This window comes from Ictalurus punctatus, chromosome 14 (assembly GCF_001660625.3).
Source record: "Ictalurus punctatus breed USDA103 chromosome 14, Coco_2.0, whole genome shotgun sequence".
NCBI classification, from domain to species: Eukaryota; Metazoa; Chordata; class Actinopteri; order Siluriformes; family Ictaluridae; genus Ictalurus; species Ictalurus punctatus.
In genome coordinates this window covers 27,353,765-27,372,681 of record NC_030429.2, presented here as the reverse complement: position 1 = coordinate 27,372,681, position 18,917 = coordinate 27,353,765, and the positions used below count along the sequence as shown (strand labels likewise).

Below are 18,917 nucleotides of genomic sequence, written 5' to 3'. Positions count from 1 at the left end.
ATATTCTTATAGGGAATTGAGAATACAGAAACTGAGGAAGATCTGCTCTGCATGAAAGAGTAATGACACCATGCAGTTCTGTGGTGATGTTAATAACCACACACTTGAACAGGAAATAGCCCACAACTGGGTAGAAGAAAAGAACAGATCAGGACGTACCTTCTGAATACAGAGGCACTCAGTAATCTTACTGATTTAAATAATTAAGTGGAATCAGAGATACATAAAATCACTGATAGACTGTACAGTGAATATAAACATCACTGACTGTTCATTCTTTACTAATTTACACTTACACTCACTGTCACAGAAATCAGAATAAAAATCTGACTATTTAGTACTCCGTGTGTGTGTGTGTGTGTGTGTGTGTGTGTGTGTGTGTGTGTGTGTGTGTGTGTGTGGTTTTGTATGAAATGTTGTGGTCTGGCCTGCAGCAGATCATAACAGGACCGTTATTTGTGACTTGTCAGTCTGGTAAACATTAAAGTCACCTGTGTTGATCAAATGATGTTCTGTAGCTCGTCTTCCTGCAGAAAGACACAATGGAGAAGAAGAGAACTGTTTAACTTTAAATGGTAATAGAGCTCATTATTACAGTTTATATTACAGTGCTGTTGAATTCTGGATTGTGATTGGTCAGAAGGTGTTGAATAATTTTCTATAACAGCAGCTCTGACAGTAGTGCAGCTGCAAATCACAAGTTTATATTAATGCACTGGTTTTAATATCTTATCGTTTCTATAGCAACAGCTCATCCACAGGGACTTGTACGGCAAACACATAAATAGATTAAAACATAAGGAAATGTTTCTATAGTAAGGAGATGTTTATTTAACATTTATGGAAAGAGACTCCAGCGTCAGTGCTTTGTAACAGTCAGAGGTAAAGTTGTAACTTGAAGTTTTCTGGCGTCTTCAGGACAGGGGAGTTTATGCTTTGTAGTTTCCTGTTTACACAACAAAGCGTGTTTTTTTTTTTTTTTTTTTTTGTCGTATTAACTTCAAGAGAGAAAAAACACTGAGGCAGGTGATGGAACGACTATTTATAGCTGCTATCACGTAAGTGAGAACAGGAACTAACTAGTTTCGCAAACTTTCCACAATGTAATATATAATTATAAATACATTTTTAAAAAACAGTGCATGACATTTGTTAATAAATTAAATATTGTTATTGTTGGCAAATTGTTGTGTTATATGATGAATATATTTGAGTGTGAGTGGTGCTTGCTGAAGAAGTCGCAGGAAGGGGATCTGCAGTATGAACTCCTGAACGTTGGTTGTTAATCAGGGAGCAAAATACACAATGTAGATCGTGCTATAATGAATACTCATTGTCTAAATGCTCTAATGGGGGATTATACTGAAAACCTTTATCGAGAATTCAGAAACATAATAAAACACGTTACTGTGGTTCTGAGGCCCTGTTTTGATCAAACGCTGAAACCACAATGATACTAAAACCACATGTCATGAACAGGAAATAACCAACAACTGGGTAAAATACAATCGATTCTTTTTCTTCTGAACTGAGACACAAGATCTCACTTAATATTCTCATCTGCTATGTTCAGTGAGGAGTAATAACAATGCTTGTAATGTTTAATATGTCTATTATAAATCTATAATTTCTTAGAATTAATTTGCAGTCAGGTTTAACAGACCGTATTAAAACCTAAAGAGTTTTAAAGGGATTAGAAGAAAGATTTAACCCTCCATCAGAATCTGATAACTGACATTTAATCTCTCTTCAAATAAAGATATAATATAAAGTTCAAGACCTGTCCTGTTTTGTGGACTAAGATTTATATGTATGACTTTCTTCTTCCAGTCAGTAAATATCGCCGCCTACCGGCATCATTCTGCAATGAGTAGCATTTTAAAGTGGGCAGAAAATTATATCAAGTGTAGAATAAAGAAGGTAAATAACTGGCTAACAATAAGATGTAGTGGCTTTAGCCCTGAGGTTACTACAATATTTTATTAAATTAATCTGGATTAATTACAGGGTAGAAATAGTTACTTTCCCAAAACACACACACACACACACACACACACACACACACACACACACACACACACACACACACCTCATCACCCTCTGACTTTGTACAAGCCATATTCAATCTCAAAAGAGCCATTCACTGCCTGTTTAACGAAATACTGAGCAGCTGAAACATAATATTCCTCCCTACATTTTAATCTTATAGACAAGAACAGATTAAAGTTCTATAAAAGCAGTGCAAATAATGTGGAACTATTAGCATTATAATGTTTATTTAAAAAATTAAAAAAAGAGACAGAAATAAAAGCAGGAAACTGCAGCACGTCTCTGTCCACGTTTCACATGTGTTTATATAAAGCTTTGGGCTTTTGTCTGGAGTAAAATAAACACAGTAATTCACCTTCAGGAATTCATTTATTTGATATTGATTATATCAGTCATTTACTTCGTATTGGCCTGTACACACAGTGCAGTGTTACATGTTACACAGGACTAAAGTCTTTTAACCACTAGAGCTCTAGTGTGCACTTATAGCCCAAAGAAACAAACATCAACACATCTGGCTTTAATGCTTCAACTCTTCATGAAGCTTTAACATCACTACTTTTAACCTTGGAACTCTTTTAAGAGCAAAATGTACCAGAGACTCCTTGTAAATATTTTGTTGTTGTTGTTTGAAGTCAAGACATTTTTGAATAGTTAAATGAACGTTTTCCTCGATTCATTGTTGAACAATTATTTAAAAACCTGAAGTTTAAGAGTTACGAGAGCTGAATGACGGCACAGTTAGGGAATCACCCAGATAACATGCTTTTGGGGGCAGAACAGGAAGTCATTAATCTTCAGACCACACGGATTATTAGTGAGTACTTGATGTGTGCGAGGTCGATGGGATCGTAGCAGGTTCTCTGCTGATTCTGATCCTCATGCTGCTGATGATTTCTGGGCCGTCAGGAGACACTTGTGTAGGTCACAGAGGTCAAATCAGACAGGTGCAGGTCCACTTCCTGCAGAGAGAAACATCTGATAATGTGACGTTATTAGTCTGCTTTAATAGTGACATGATCTCAGCGCTGACTTCCATCAACTACATTTCATCATTTCATCATTTTTCTGGTACCTTCTCGTTTGAGTCCCCAGTGGAAGAACACTTATCTGAAAAATAAGAGAATTTAACATAGACAAAGACGACAATCTCAAAAATGTCAAACACACAGATTTCACTACACAGCTTTTTACAATCACTAACGTTTTCATTACACATTCATTCTGCACTAGTGTATAAGGGCTGCTGCACGGCCTGGAACAACAGGAAGTGTCGTAAATAAAGGGAAGTGTGTGTGACAGGGTGAACGGTGTAAATGTTGGTCTTCAGGCTGTAAGTTCTCACCTTGTAGCGTGGAACAGTACAGAGAGGAGCAGATGATGCTTATTGAAACAAAGACCACACACACACATGATAGGATTATAATAATAATTCCACAGTGTGTAAGACCAGAGTGCTGAGGGTTAGGGAATGTGCCTGAATGATTAGTCTGATGATGCTGATCAGCTGAAACACAGAGGAACACAGAGATATCAGTAAAGTATCTGAGAGGAAAGTGTATCAGAGGACATTCTGATATCTTTTATAACTTTAATTTAGTGTTAAACACACAACGATCAGGCCGTCACTTATACACTGTGTAACAATAAACAACAACAACAACAACCGAGAGAAAAGTGTTTTCTTTTCTTCTTTATTAATCATCACAGTAGTTTCAGCTCACCACATCTGTACTGATATCTCCTTATATTTTTCTTTTATTAAGGTTTCTCTCAGTCATGAATTTGGGACATGAGTCACTATTTGAAACACTTTTCTCCTCCACACTGAACTGATCTCCTCAGAGTTCAACAACATTCTCAACACTGCTCTTTAAAGTGTGGCTGAACAAAATAAAGAACCCTTGAAGAAAACGAAGCCAGAGAGGAAATAATGTCCAGATTAGCAGAACTTTAAAAAGTCTGGAGTGTCAGGTGCGCGAGATTTTACTGTTTGTTCATAAAAATAATCCTTGAAATAATACACAAGATATCAATAATATTATGAAAAATAAACACACGAACTAAAACGAAATTAAATAGCAATAATCAGACTGAATAAAGTATTGGCACCCACCTGTAAAGTCCAGTCTGATGAGTTTCCCAAACTGAATGTGTGTCGTTCTGTTTCGACCTCCACAGAAATAAAATCCCAGATCTGTCTCTCTAACTCCAATAATCACTAAACTGACTGAACTGCTGCTTTCTGTCATATCAAAGTGACTCTCGTTCACATTATAACTGAGGAAAAAGGTTTTCTTCAGGTTAAATTTTTCAGCAGATATCAGCAGCTTCACCTCCTCAGATCTCAGTCGATACCACGATATCTCAGAATAATTAGTGATGTTACAGAGCAGGGTGATGTTCTCTCCAGGAGGGACAGATAAATGATCAGTTGAAGCGATCTCAAGGAGACACGGTGTAAAGAAACCTGAAGGAACAACAAGAGAGCAGATTCATCATCACTGTCCAAACCAGCTATAGTGCATTAATACATTCAGAGTCCTGAACATTACTCACACTTTCACAGCTACAGCGGCTAATAACAGTCTTTTATAGTTTACTATCTGATCATCTGCTAATGTGTGTATGAACTCACCAAACAGCATCTGTAGAAGAAATGTAGACAGGAGTTTGGCCATTTCTCACACACTCCCTCCAGCGCTCTGAGGACAAGTGCTGCTGTTTCACATCTGGTTTTAGCCACACGGTCCTACATCCTGTGCTGTATTTTGTCAGTCCAATAATCTGCTCACATCACCAGTGTTCTTCTTAGACGGTGCGTACAGATCCGAGCACATTCATCATTTTATCAGTTTATTTTCTTTACACGATCCACCAACAATGCTAACATGAACATCCTAGCAGGCTGAAGGAAAAACATTTTAGCACAATAAGACCCTGAGCGTATGTCAGAAGAGGGACAGATCCATGCTAGCAGAATAAATATTAAATCATATTGTTTTAACTGATATTTAGCTGCAATATGCAGAAATGTTTGGATTTATAAGCAACAGCTGAGTATAAATACTTAAGCCGGTTCACACTGTACAATTTTGACCATGATTTAGTCGTCTGATGAATAAATGGATAAATGTCTGAGACTAATTTTGAGAATCCTAAAAGATTCCTATAATCCTGGGCCAAAATCTGTAGTCTTTGATCGGTTGTTTGACGTGTTCCCCGACAGCAGATTAATGGCCGTTGTGATCAAATTTTCCCTTATATTCTTCTTGTACGCAAAAGTAAAATCATGAAAATGATTCAAATGTTCGATGTAAAATTCAAACTAACATGTCTGGGTATAAAAAATTTAAATAAAGTAAAAATAAAATAAAAAATAAAAAGATGTTCACAACTTTACCTACAAAGTTAAACATTTAAAGAAATCAAATGGAAAAGTTATTCCATACCAAGTTACTTTATCTATTTGTTTAATTCACGCTAATTTCCTGAACAATGATTTGTTGTTAAGATCATTAAAAGCTTAATACTTTGCCATTTTTGGCCTGGCCCATATTTTTTTTTCTCCCGGGAATGCAACTAGAAAAAAAAGTTTGATGTGACGTTCTCTAATAAATTTTAAGAACAATAAATGTTGTCAAATTGCTGATAGAACATGAAGAACACACTTGGGGACGTGCTGTTATGGGAAAATAATAAACTCTGAGGTGGTTACTCTGCTTCATCACACCACACCACCACTTAGTATTTTACTATAACAACACAACACACACTGTTTTATAGACAGTCTTACTCTATAAACCATCTATACAGTCATTAAGAAGCATTTTATCTCACATATAGTGCACTTACTTCTTTAGAGTATGAATTAGAAGTTTTTATTACTATACTTTACTTCTATCCAGTAATTTACTAATATATATGATCTCACCAAACAGCAGCTGTAAAATAAACACATTCGGCCATTTCTCACGTACATCCTCAGTGAACTTGTGATGTTTTTTAAACCCTTCTATTTCTAGTACGTGTTCTCACTACCTGTCCCTTTTAACTTTTAGCCACGACTCCCTACATCCTGTTCCATTAACATATCCAGTATGCTGCTGACATCGTTTGTCTTATTAATGCTAACCCCACCATGCTAACCCCACCATGCTAACCCCACCATGCTAACCCCACCTCTAACCTTAACCTTCTTAACCTTTCATGCAAATTGAGTTGTGCACATTGTTACAATTACATTGTTTTCAGTTCACCCTTTAATTAGTTTGTTATTTTGTAATTAGTTTATTAGTTTATTTAAACCCTTGTGTTTCTCTGTTCCACATGAATTACTGTTCAGTGTTTCCCCGCCTGTCTGTACTAAGCCTTTGTTTCTTGATGTCTGCTAGTGTTTCGCCTTAGTCCAGTTGACCGTGTCTGTTCATCGCCTGACTTTAACCTGTTTGTTGAACTTGATCTTGCTGAACGTTCTTGGATTTGTCTGCCTGCCTCTGAATAAAGATACAACGCTTTAACTGCAGCTGCATCCGTCTCACCTCTCATTCCCTGACAGAAAAAGTACACAAAACTAGTACAGGCTAGTCATCAATAGTTGAATCACAGAGTCCGATTCTCAGTTCTGCACAGAGGGAAGGTTGTAACGCTGTGTTAAAACTATTAGAAGAGACTATGCTATTCTGTGTAGTTAGCCTTCTAAATTCACACAATTAACTTTAATGACTTTATTGTGCAGTATGAGAAACAGGCTGAGGAAGACAGACAGGGGTGTACCTGTGTGTTATCTCCTTGGATACACAGTAGGGGAAAAGCAGTATGGCAGAGGGGTAGTATATCTGAATTCCCAGTAGGTGAGAAACTGTAGGTGAGAAATACCCGGATGGTGTACTGCTTCTGGTGAGATTTTGCAGTATGCAACTGATGTACAGTACGCAAGTCAAAAAATCCCATACTGCAACAGGACTGGTGCAGACAACCTCAGAAAAAAATGTCAGAAGACAGCGTCGGCTCTTTTTAAACAGGACTCGTAACAATAACAGTAGAAATTGTTAACTTGTTCAAGGTTTAAACAAGAAAACAGTTGTCACAGCTAGGGATGCACCGAAATGAAAATTCTTGGCCGAAGCCGAAACGGAATATAATGAAAAACTTGTCCAAAAGCCGGAGGCCATAAACCGAACACGTTTTTTCATGTTTTTTTCCATTTATTTTACCATTTTTTCACCATTGCATTAATTAAATAGTCAAAATGTGCTTTTTACTATTTTGTCTTGCTTTTCAAAGAAAAACATCAATTACAAAAACTACAATTTCAAAATATTTATTTAACACTGAACATTTTTTTCATTCCAGCAGGCACAGGCTACCAACAAGGCACAATATAACTTTAAATAAATAAATTATTAAAATATAAATATTGTGATGTGGTCATCTTTGAGCCCCTTGAATAGCCGATGTTGGGCCTGTAACTGACTGCTGAAAGAATGGACACTCTGTAGACTACAACTAAAAGTGCATTAAAAGAGTGCAGAAACTGGGTCTATTGGGTTCTATAGGGCTGATTATATTGGGGATATGTACCGCTCGCGCCCCTGTACACCTCGCCGAGTATTATGGTAGATATAGGATTTGTCTGCCTGCCCTTAAATAAATACGTCTTCACCTGCTTCCGTACTCTACTCCCTTACGTCTCGCGACGTGACAGAAACAAAACAAACGCACATGTCCACAGCTCGTGCATGCGCGCGCCCACTCATTGAGGTTGTGACATTTGCGCGTCTCACTCTGGTTGCTAGGCTATTTGGTCACGTCATCAAACACGTCATTGTTCGGTCAAATTTATTCGGCCTTTTTACTTATTCAGCTGAACACCGGAAATGCTTTTTTTGCTATTTTCGGCCGAATAATTTCGGTTGACGAACATTCGGTGCATCCCTATTCAAAGCGTTTGAGACCTTTTTTATGATCTACATCATGCCTTAACCGGCCGAGCTAACAGCAATGTATTGACCTCAGCCTGTTAATATTGCCCACATTGAATTACTAATTCAGTTAACTTTCCTGATACGCATTTGAATTAACTAGTTGTTTTGTCCATCATTACAGGTGGTGTGAAACTGGGGTAAATTTGTGTCGGCTAAAAGGCTAGAAATAAGATACTGTCAACAAATAGCTATTATACAGCTTGTCAATAGTTAGAATCTATCCATCCATCCATCTTCTATACCGCTTATCCTTTTCAAGGACATGGCGAAACCTGGAGCCTATCCCAGGGAGCATGGGGCACAAGGCGGGGTACACCCTGGACAGGGTGACAATCCATCGCAGGGCAATAGTTAGAATACAGAGCCTAAATCGAACAATTAATATTAAGTAATGTTTGGATGTTACCGGGACTGATGAGCACACTCTGATGCTTATCCAGTGGAAAGTGTTTAATGGAGCCCTCTTCACCAGGAAGCAAAATGCCACCATCAAAGGATCTGAGAAAGTAGAGAATAAAAAATGGGAAAAGAAGGGGGGAATTTATACTAACACTATTTACATTGTGGTAGTAGTCACTAAAATGTCAACAAGAGCTTGAGTTACACTTTTTAAATTCTTGATTTCTGTGTATTTTTGTGACAGAACACAGTCTACAGGGGAAGGTGACGGCGGTCTAAATCAAGAAAAAGGGGAATAATTAAAACAGAAATACAAAGTAAGCAGATTCTGTTACTGCTGTGCAACAAACAAAGCTTTGATTTGTCAAAAAACATAACTGTCCTTGCATTATGTTTGTAGTAGGTAGTAAGGTTACAGTAGCATCCTGGAAATGGTATCTTGCCATGGATGAGGCAATAGAGGTGGTAGATCCTCTATAACACCACCCAGCCTTACTGCCTCATCTGGCCAAGATGCCACCCTCAGTGAATCCAGAGCAGGAAAGGACACACAGAAAAGGGAAAAAGGCTGGAATTGAAGAACTGATCATGGAGATGGAGAAGAGGGGAGCTGAGAGAGAGAAACAGCTGAAAGGGATGAGAGAAGATGGAGAGAAATGGAGGAGAGAGAAGAAAGAAGAGAAAGGGAATGACAGGGGAGGCAAGAAGTGGAGGCCAGAGAAAGGGAAGAAAGAAGAGACCGGGAGAAGAGAGAGAGAGAGAGAGAGAGAGAGAGAGAGAGAGAGAGAGAGAGAGAGAGAGAGAGAGAGAGAGAGAGAGATGAGGTGCAAAGAAGGTGCAGTATACAGTGAGCTGTGGTAAAGTAGCAAATTTCCATTTCAGTGGACTGAAGTGTTTAAGATGATGCTGACTGGAAGGTTGTGAGTTCATATCCCAGCTGTGGAAGCTTGGCCTTAACCCTCAACTGCTCAGTTATATAAATGAGAAAAAAAGGTAAGTCGCTCTGGATAAGGAACAAAATGTCATAAAAAATAAAGCAGGAAAAGTTTTCTTTTCTGTGTTCAGCATTAAGTAGGCTGTAGGGGAAAGAGTTCCTGAATTTGTTAGTGTGACGGTGAAGACTCCTGTAGAAAACACCTACAATGGAGATAGCTTTTGGAAATGCAGAGTAACCCCATATACAGTCATTGATGGTATCATTTGAAGGCTTAAACACTCAACTTTAACCAGAATCACATCAATGTTGTATTTGTTACATAAAGTAGCACGATGGAGAATAAACATCATGCCAGAATAATTTCTAATCCAAAAGAAACTTTGTTTGATGTTCCATTTTGAGGACTTTACTTTAAATGACACCAAACTGTGAATTTATTCCACTGTATATGGATAAGAAAAAGCATTTAAGTTGAGAAAAATTAAGGTGGAAATGAAAAATGTACCCCAGGGTAAATAGGTTAACGACATAAGATTTTAAAGTTTGAAAAATTGAACAATCACACAAGCATCAGTCATAGAATTTAGAAGAACTGTGGCTAGATACACGTTCACACACAGCCCATGGCAGTGTGGAAGTGGCTGGTGGATGCGAACACTGCAGCTCTGAGATCCCCTGGCGATTAGAGATTGTGGAGCACCGCAGAGCACGCAACAACTTCTGGCATGAAGGCAGGACTTACTTGGAGCACCAGCGTGTTTTGAGCATCCCAAAGGCTCACGTAACCATGTTCTGCGCACGAGACACCTTCCTGCAGGAGGGTACAGCCTGCCTGTGTACACAGGGCTGTTCTTCAGCACCCTGGCATCAAGGACAGACCCACGATACCAGACAAAGATTTCCATGAAATTCCCCTGGTGGCTGGTGATGTCCTGCAACAGGACTGAGTGGAACAGCTTCCTACTGAAATAACATTGGGAGTTATTTGCTGGTGGTTTAATTCGGATGTGACAGCTGTCTCTTGCGCCACCTGCCACACAGAACAATGGAGACCCGACCAGCTGTGCAAAACCTGCACCAACTGCCTCCAGGTCATCTGCGGTGGGCAAAGCGATCACTCTCCTCAATTTGGAATTGGACTTTAGGGCAGTGATGAGGGCCTTGATGGACTACTGAGAAAGCCGGAGTTCACAGCGAAGGTCAGCTGCCTCATCAAAATACAGCTGCAGGATTGGCACAGCTATGTTGAGGTAGCTGTAGCATGTGGGGCTCACAGTCTGTAAATATGTACATAGTTTGTTAGAATAGTTCATTTGAATAAGTTTGCTTTTTTGTATTCATTTAATCTTTCATTTTTATTCATGTTTACTGATTTTTTTAATCCACTCATTATTATTTTTGCTTCCCTATAGATGCATACATTTTTATTTGCTGTGTGTGGTTAGTGTATGTGTTCATTCATTCGTGTATAAATCGTGTGGTATGACAAATACAGTAAATAAATTCATTTCAATTCGTTGGCATTAGTCATTATTCTGTTAACAAAGCCCTTTGTGTGAGTCGAGGAACCAAATCTGAGGTAAATTTTAGACAGATAGGTGCTAATACTTACATTAATAAAGGGCGGCTGTGGCTCAGGTGGTAGAGCGGGTTGTCCACTAATCGTAGGGTTGCTGGCTCGATTCCAGGCCCACATGTGGAAGTGTCCTTGGGCAAGACACTGAACCCCAAGTTGCTCCTGATGTGAGTGTGTGTGTGAATGGGTGAATGCGACACAGTGTAAAGCGCTTTGGATAAAAGTGCTATATAAGCACGCCATTTATTTACTTATTTACCAAAAAATAAAACTTCTTTGTGAAGTCGTGATCTCTGAGCAGCTGCCCGGTGTCCCCACTGTGCTGTCCTCACAAACACTGTAAACGCAGATGAAAACTGCAAGAATGATATAAATCATTTTGCCGTTATAGCGGTTGCTTTAATCTGGTGGTCCCTTTAAGATTGTTGTGTTTATGATGATGTTGAAGGTCACATGACAATGCCAACATGGCAGATGTATGTCCAGGATTGTATTCATACTACACACACATACTGATTAGTGCGTACTGTTTCAATGCCCGTGCAGTAGTTACTGTCACAGTTAACGATTTCAGACGCAGACTTTGTCTTCATTATGGTGTCTTTTTTCTGTGTTCATTGTCAAGCATTAAAACTTGTTGTATGTAAATGTACATTATTTCATAAGACTTTATGAGTTTATAAGTTAATAAATGTTTTACTGACATAATATCATAGTTTATCGTGTATGATTTTAATTAAATCAGATTAAATTGTTAGAGGGGGATTTTAACCTGTCATATGGTTAAAATGAACCCCACATGTTACAATGTGACCCACCTATGGGGCACCTTCTAACATTTCACTTCTCTTCTTTCTGGCTAAATAATGAAAAGTGTACATGTATTTTTTTTTTTTTTTTAAAAAGACAAAATATTTGTACCAGACATTTATAAAATTAATGTAAAAAAAGAAAAGAAAAATGCGTTGAACCCTAAGTACTTTTCCACAAATGTGAGAAAGCAAAAAGTGTTAGGTTGTGCCCGCTCTCCCCTACACATCTCAACAAAAAAGCCAAGTAATCATGTTAAATATTCTTATAGGGAATTGAGAATACAGAAACTGAGGAAGATCTGCTCTGCATGAAAGAGTAATGACACCATGCAGTTCTGTGGTGATGTTAATAACCACACACTGTGAACAGGAAATAGCCCACAACTGGGTAGAAGAAAAGAACAGATCAGGACGTACCTTCTGAATACAGAGGCACTCAGTAATCTTACTGATTTAAATAATTAAGTGGAATCAGAGATACATAAAATCACTGATAGACTGTACAGAGAATATAAACATCACTGACTGTTCATTCTTTACTAATTTACACTTACACTCACTGTCCCAGAAATCAGAATAAAAATCTGACTATTTAGTACTCTGTGTGTGTGTGTGTGTGTGTGTGTGTGTGTGTGTGTGAGAGAGAGAGAGAGAGAGAGAGAGAGAGAGAGAGAGAGAGAGAGAGAGAGAGAGAGTTGCTTTGGTATGAAATGTTGTGGTCTGACCTGCAGCAGATCATAACAGGACCCACCAAATAAATGACACCAGGTACACAAACACAGTATTCAGTTTATCAAATTAAAATGATCATCTAAGCCTGTCATTGCTCTTCTGGGAACATAATGGCACCTGGTCACGATGCAGGCAGCACAGCATTGCTTGGAATCATCCGTGGGGAAATTGTATTCACAACATATATAGTGTTGAATTTAGTTTCATAGGTAGCCGTCCTTTCTGAGTTTGTTTAAAAGTCGTGATTGCGTGTTTAAATGTTAGCGTGTGTGGTTTGCCTGCACACATCTTAGCTCGTCTCTACTTGGTGTGGTGGGTTTCATGGTAGGTTATGGAGCAGAGAATACATCTCCCCACAGCACGTCCACAGCACCCTACAGTTTCCCCAGGCTGTGGGAGCTTCTATCACTCAGACATCACCTGAATTCAAACGATAACTGTAATCATACAACTATGTTCTAAATATACAAATTTTCAGTATCAAACTTTGGATGAACTTGGACCCCCAACATGGTCCATACCATGGTTACGCCCTTGAATATATTTGACTGTAAGTGGTGCTTGCTGAAGACGTTTAACAGGAAGGGGATCTGCAGTATGAACTCCTGAACGTTGGTTGTTAATCAGGGAGCAAAATACACAATGTAGATCGTGCTATAATGAATACTCATTGTCTAAATGCTCTAATGGGGGATTATACTGAAAACCTTTATCTAGAATTCAGAAACCGAATAAAACACGTTACTGTGGTTCTGAGGCCCCGTTTTGATCAAACGCTGAAACCACAATGATACTAAAACCACATGTCCTGAACAGGAAATAACCAACAACTGGGTAAAATACAATCGATTCTTTTTCTTCTGAACTGAGACACAAGATCTCACTTAATATTCTCATCTGCTATGTTCAGTGAGGAGTAATAACACAATGCTGTAATGTTTAATATGTCTATTATAAATCTATAATTTCTTAGAATTAATTTGCAGTCAGGTTTAACAGACCGTATTAAAGTCTAAAGAGTTTTAAAGGGATTAGAAGAAAGATTTAACCCTCCATCAGAATCTGATAACTGACATTTAATCTCTCTTCAAATAAAGATATAAAATAAAGTTCAAGACCTGTCCTGTTTTGTGGACTAAGATTTATATGTATGACTTTTTCTTCCAGTCAGTAAATATCGCCACCTACCGGCAACATTCTGCAATGAGTAGCATTTTAAAGTGGGCAGAAAATTATATCAAGTGTAGAATAAAGAAGGTAAATAACTGGCTAACAATAAGATGTAGTGGCTTTAGCCCTGAGGTTACTACAGTATTTTATTAAATTAATCTGGATTAATTACAGGGTAGAAATAGTTACTTTCCCAAACACACACACACACACACACACACACACACACACACACACACACACACACACACACACACACCTCATCACCCTCTGACTTTGTACAAGCCATATTCAATCTCAATAGAGCCATTCACTGCCTGTTTAATGAAATACTGAGCAGCTGAAACATAATATTCCTCCCTATATTTTAATCTTATAGACAAGAACAGATTAAAGTTCTATAAAAGCAGTGCAAATAATGTGCAACTATTAGCATTATAATGTTTATTTAAAAAAAAGAAAAAAGACAGAAATAAAAGCAGGAAACTGCACCACGTCTCTGTCCATGTTTCACGTGTGTTTATATAAAGCTTTGGGCTTTTGTCTGGAGTAAAATAAACACAGTAATTCACCTTCAGGAATTCATTTATTTGATATTGATTATATCAGTCATGTACTTCGTATTGGCCTGTACACACAGTGCAGTGTTACATGTTACACAGGACTAAAGTCTTTTAACCACTAGAGCTCTAGTGTGCACTTATAGCCCAAAGAAACAAACATCTTCAACACATCTGGCTTTAATGCTTCAACTCTTCATGAAGCTTTAACATCACTACTTTTAACCTTGGAACTCTTTTAAGAGCAAAATGTACCAAAGAATCCTTGTAAATATTTTTTTGTTGTTGTTGTTTGAAGTCAAGACATTTTTGAATAGTTAAATGAACGTTTTCCTCGATTCATTGTTGAACAATTATTTAAAAATTGAAGTTTAAGAATTATGAGAGCTGAATGACGGCACAGTTGGGGAATCACCCAGATAACATGCTTTTGGGGACAGAACAGGAAGTCATTAATCTTCAGACCACACGGATTATTAGTGAGTACTTGATGTATGCGAGGTCGATGGGGTCGTAGCAGGTTCTCTGCTGATTCTGATCCTCACGCTGCTGATGATTTCTGGGCCGTCAGGAGACACTTGTGTAGGTCACAGAGGTCAAATCAGACAGGTGCAGGTCCACTTCCTGCAGAGAGAAACATCTGATAATGTGACATTATTAGTCTGCTTTAATAGTGACATGATCTCAGCGCTGACTTCCATCAACTACATTTCATCATTTCATCGTTTTTCTGGTACCTTCTCGTTTGAGTCCCCAGTGGAAGAACACTTATCTGAAAAATAAGAGAATTTAACATGGACAAAGACGACAATCTCAAAAATGTCAAACACACAGATTTCACTACACAGCTTTTTACAATCACTAACGTTTTCATTACACATTCATTCTGCACTAGTGTATAAGGGCTGCTGCACGGCCTGGAACAACAGGAAGTGTCGTAAATAAAGGGAAGTGTGTGTGACAGGGTGAACGGTGTAAATGTTGGTCTTCAGGCTGTAAGTTCTCACCTTGTAGCGTGGAACAGTACAGAGAGGAGCAGATGATGCTTATTGAAACAAAGACCGCACACACACATGATAGGATTATAATAATAATTCCACAGTGTGTAAGACCAGAGTGCTGAGGGTTAGGGAATGTGCCTGAATGATTAGTCTCATGATGCTGATCAGCTGAAACACAGAGGAACACAGAGATATCAGTAAAGTATCTGAGAGGAAAGTGTCTCAGATGACATTCTGATATCTTTTAGAACTTTAATTTAGAGTTAAACACACAACGATCAGGCCGTCACTTATACACTGTGTAACAATAAACAACAACAACAATAACCGAGAGAAAAGTGTTTTCTTTTCTGCTTTATTAATCATCACAGTAGTTTCAGCTCACCACATCTGTACTGATATCTCCTTATATTTTTCTTTTATTAAGGTTTCTCTCAGTCATGAATGTGGGACATGAGTCACTATTTGAAACACTTTTCTCCTCCACACTGAACTGATCTCCTCACAGTTCAACAACATTCTCAACACTGCTCTTTAAAGTGTGGCTGAACAAAATAAAGAACTCTTGAAGAAAACGAAGCCAGAGAGGAAATAATGTCCAGATTAGCAGAACTTTAAAAAGTCTGGAGTGTCAGGTGCACGAGATTTTACTGTTTGTTCATAAAAATAATCCTTGAAATAATACACAAGATATCAATAATATTATGAAAAATAAACACACGAACTAAAACTAAATTAAATAGCAATAATCAGACTGAATAAAGTATTGGCACCCACCTGTAAAGTCCAGTCTGATGAGTTTCCCAAACTGAATGTGTGTTGCGTCGTTTCGACCTCCACAGAAATAAAATCCCAGATCTGTCTCTCTAACTCCAATAATCACTAAACTGACTGAACTGCTGCTTTCTGTCATATCAAAGTGACTCTCGTTCACATTATAACGGAGGAAAAAGGTTTTCTTCAGCTTAGATTTCTCAGCAGATATCAGCAGCTTCACCTCCTCAGATCTCAGTCGATACCACGATATCTCAGAATAATTAGTGATGTTACAGAGCAGGGTGACGTTCTCTCCAGGAGGGACAGATAAATGATCAGTTGAAGCGATCTCAAGGAGACACGGTGTAAAGAAACCTGAAGGAACAACAAGAGAGCAGATTCATCATCACTGTCCAAACCAGCTGTAGTGCATTAATACATTCAGAGTCCTGAACATTACTCACGCTTTCACAGCTACAGCGGCTAATAACAGTCTTTTATAGTTTACTATCTGATCATCTGCTAATGTGTGTATGAACTCACCAAACAGCATCTGTAGAAGAAATGTAGACAGGAGTTTGGCCATTTCTCACACACTCCCTCCAGCGCTCTGAGGACAAGTGCTGCTGTTTCACACCTGCTTTTAGCCACACGGTCCTACATCCTGTTCTGTATTTTGTCAGTCCAATAATCTGCTCACATCACCGGTGTTCTTCTTAGACGGTGCGTACAGATCCGAGCACATTCATCATTTTATCAGTTTATTTTCTTTACACGATCCACCAACAATGCTAACATGAACATCCTAGCAGGCTGAAGGAAAAACATTTTACCACAATAAGACCCTGAGCGTATGTCAGAAGAGGGACAGATCCATGCTAGCAGAATAAATATTAAATAATATTGTTTTAACTGATATTTAGCTGCAATATGCAGAAATGTTTGGATTTATAAGCTACAGCTGAGTATAAATACTTAAGCCGGTTCACACTGTACGATTTTGACCACGATTTAGTCGTCTGATGAATAAATGAATAAATGTCTGAGACTAATTTTGAGAATCCTAAAAGATTCCTATAATCCTGGGCCAAAATCTGTAGTCTTTGATCGGTAGTTTGACGTGTTCCCCGACAGCAGATTAATGGCCGTTGTGATCAAATTTTCCCTTATATTCTTCTTGTACGCAAAAGTAAAATCATGAAAATGATTCAAATGTTCGATGTAAAATTCAAACTAACATGTCTGGGTATAAAAAATTTAAATAAAGTAAAAATAAAATAAAAAATAAAAAGATGTTCACAACTTTACCTACAAAGTTTAAACATTTATAGAAATCAAATGGAAAAGTTTTTCCATACCAAGTTACTTTATCTATTTGTTTAATTCACGCTAATTTCCTGAACAATGATTTGTTGTTAAGATCATTAAAAGCTTAATACTTTGCCATTTTTGGCCTGGCCCTTATTTTTTTTCTCCCGGGAATGTAACTAGATAAAAAAGTTTGATGTGTTGTCTCTAATAAATTTTAAGAACAATAAATGTTGTCAAATTGCTGATAGAACATGAAGAACACACTTGGGGACGTGCTGTTATGGGAAAATAATAAACTCTGAGGTGGTTACTCTGCTTCATCACACCACACCACCACTTAGTATTTTACTATAACAACACAACACACACTGTTTTATAGACAGTCTTACTCTATAAACCATCTACACAGTCATTAAGAAGCATTTTATCTCACATATAGTGCACTTACTTCTTTAGAGTATGAATTAGAAGTTTTTATTACTATACTTTACTTCTATCCAGTAATTTACTAATATATATGATCTCACCAAACAGCAGCTGTAAAATAAACACATTCGGCCATTTCTCACGTACATCCTCAGTGAACTTGTGATGTTTTTTAAACCCTTCTATTTCTAGTACGTGTTCTCACTACCTGTCCCTTTTAACTTTTAGCCACGACTCCCTACATCCTGTTCCATTAACTTATCCAATATGCTGCTGACATCGTTTGTCTTATTAATGCTAACCCACCATGCTAACCCCACCATGCTAACCCCACCTCTAACCTTAACCTTCTTAACCTTTCATCCAAATTGAGTTGTGCACATTGTTACAATTACATTGTTTTCAGTTCACCCTTTAATTAGTTTGTTATTTTGTAATTAGTTTATTAGTTTATTTAAACCCTTGTGTTTCTCTGTTCCACATGAATTATTGTTCAGTGTTTCCCCGCCTGTCTGTACTAAGCCTTTGTTTCTTGATGTCTGCTAGTGTTTCGCCTTAGTCCAGTTGACCGTGTCTGTTCATCGCCTGGCTTTAACCTGTGTGTTGAACTTGATCTTGCTGAACGTTCTTGGATTTGTCTGCCTGCCTCTGAATAAAGATACAACGCTTTAACTGCAGCTGCATCCGTCTCACCTCTCATTCCCTGACAGAAAAAGTACACAAAACTAGTACAGGCTAGTCATCAATAGTTGAAACACAGAGGCAGATTCTCAGTTCTGAACAGGGGGAAGGTTGTAACGCTGTGTTAAAACTATTAGAAGAGACTATGCTATTCTGTGTAGTTAGCCTTCTAAATTCACACAATTAACTTTAATGACTTTATTGTGCAGTATGAGAAACAGGCTGAGGAAGACAGACAGGAGTGTACCTGTGTGTTATCTCCTTGGATACACAGTAGGCGAAAAGCAGTACGGCAGAGGGGTACTATATCTGAATTCCCAGTAGGTGAGAAACTGTAGGTGAGAAATACTCGGATGGTGTACTGCTTCTGGTGAGATTTTGCAGTATGCAACTGATGTACAGTACGCAAGTCAAAAAATCCCATACTGCAACAGGACTGGTGCAGACAACCTCAGAAAAAAATGTCAGAAGACAGCGTCGGCTCTTTTTAAACAGGACTTGTAACAATAACAGTAGAAAT

General features: G+C 38.1%; 2 protein-coding genes and 1 long non-coding RNA gene across 37 annotated transcripts in view; 2 read left to right on the top strand and 1 right to left on the bottom strand.

Annotated features, from left to right (window-relative positions):
* LOC108274794 (uncharacterized) overlaps positions 1-18,917 on the top strand; it is a 588,939-nt gene that overhangs the window by 209,298 nt on the left and 360,724 nt on the right. The window lies entirely within an intron of this gene.
* The window catches only part of LOC108261135 (uncharacterized), a 278,821-nt gene that overhangs the window by 170,475 nt on the left and 89,429 nt on the right, over positions 1-18,917 (top strand). The window lies entirely within an intron of this gene.
* LOC108261310 (uncharacterized) lies at positions 14,230-16,855 on the bottom strand. Of its 2 annotated transcripts, XM_017462221.3 has the most exons (5): positions 16,523-16,855; positions 16,001-16,354; positions 15,230-15,391; positions 14,960-14,994; positions 14,230-14,846 (listed from the first exon to the last, which is right to left on the bottom strand). In XM_017462221.3, the coding sequence occupies exons 1-5, from the start codon at positions 16,563-16,565 to the stop codon at positions 14,790-14,792; spliced, it is 651 nt and encodes a 216-aa protein (XP_017317710.1). In that variant the 5' UTR covers positions 16,566-16,855; the 3' UTR covers positions 14,230-14,789. The 2 variants fall into 2 exon arrangements, with proteins under 2 accessions (XP_017317710.1, XP_053541850.1); XM_053685875.1 differs by lacking the exons at positions 14,230-14,846; positions 14,960-14,994 and having other exon boundaries at positions 15,008-15,391.

Excerpts from the sequence above, each read along its gene's own strand:
- LOC108261310 (XM_053685875.1), bottom strand. The coding sequence starts at position 16,565 with ATGGCCAAACTCCTGTCTACATTTCTTCTACAGATGCTGTTTG. Across the intron at positions 16,355-16,522 it reads TCTTCTACAGATGCTGTTTG|GTTTCTTTACACCGTGTCTC; the intron begins GTGAGTTCATAC and ends TTGTTCCTTCAG. Across the intron at positions 15,392-16,000 it reads CATCAGACTGGACTTTACAG|CTGATCAGCATCATGAGACT; the intron begins GTGGGTGCCAAT and ends TCTGTGTTTCAG.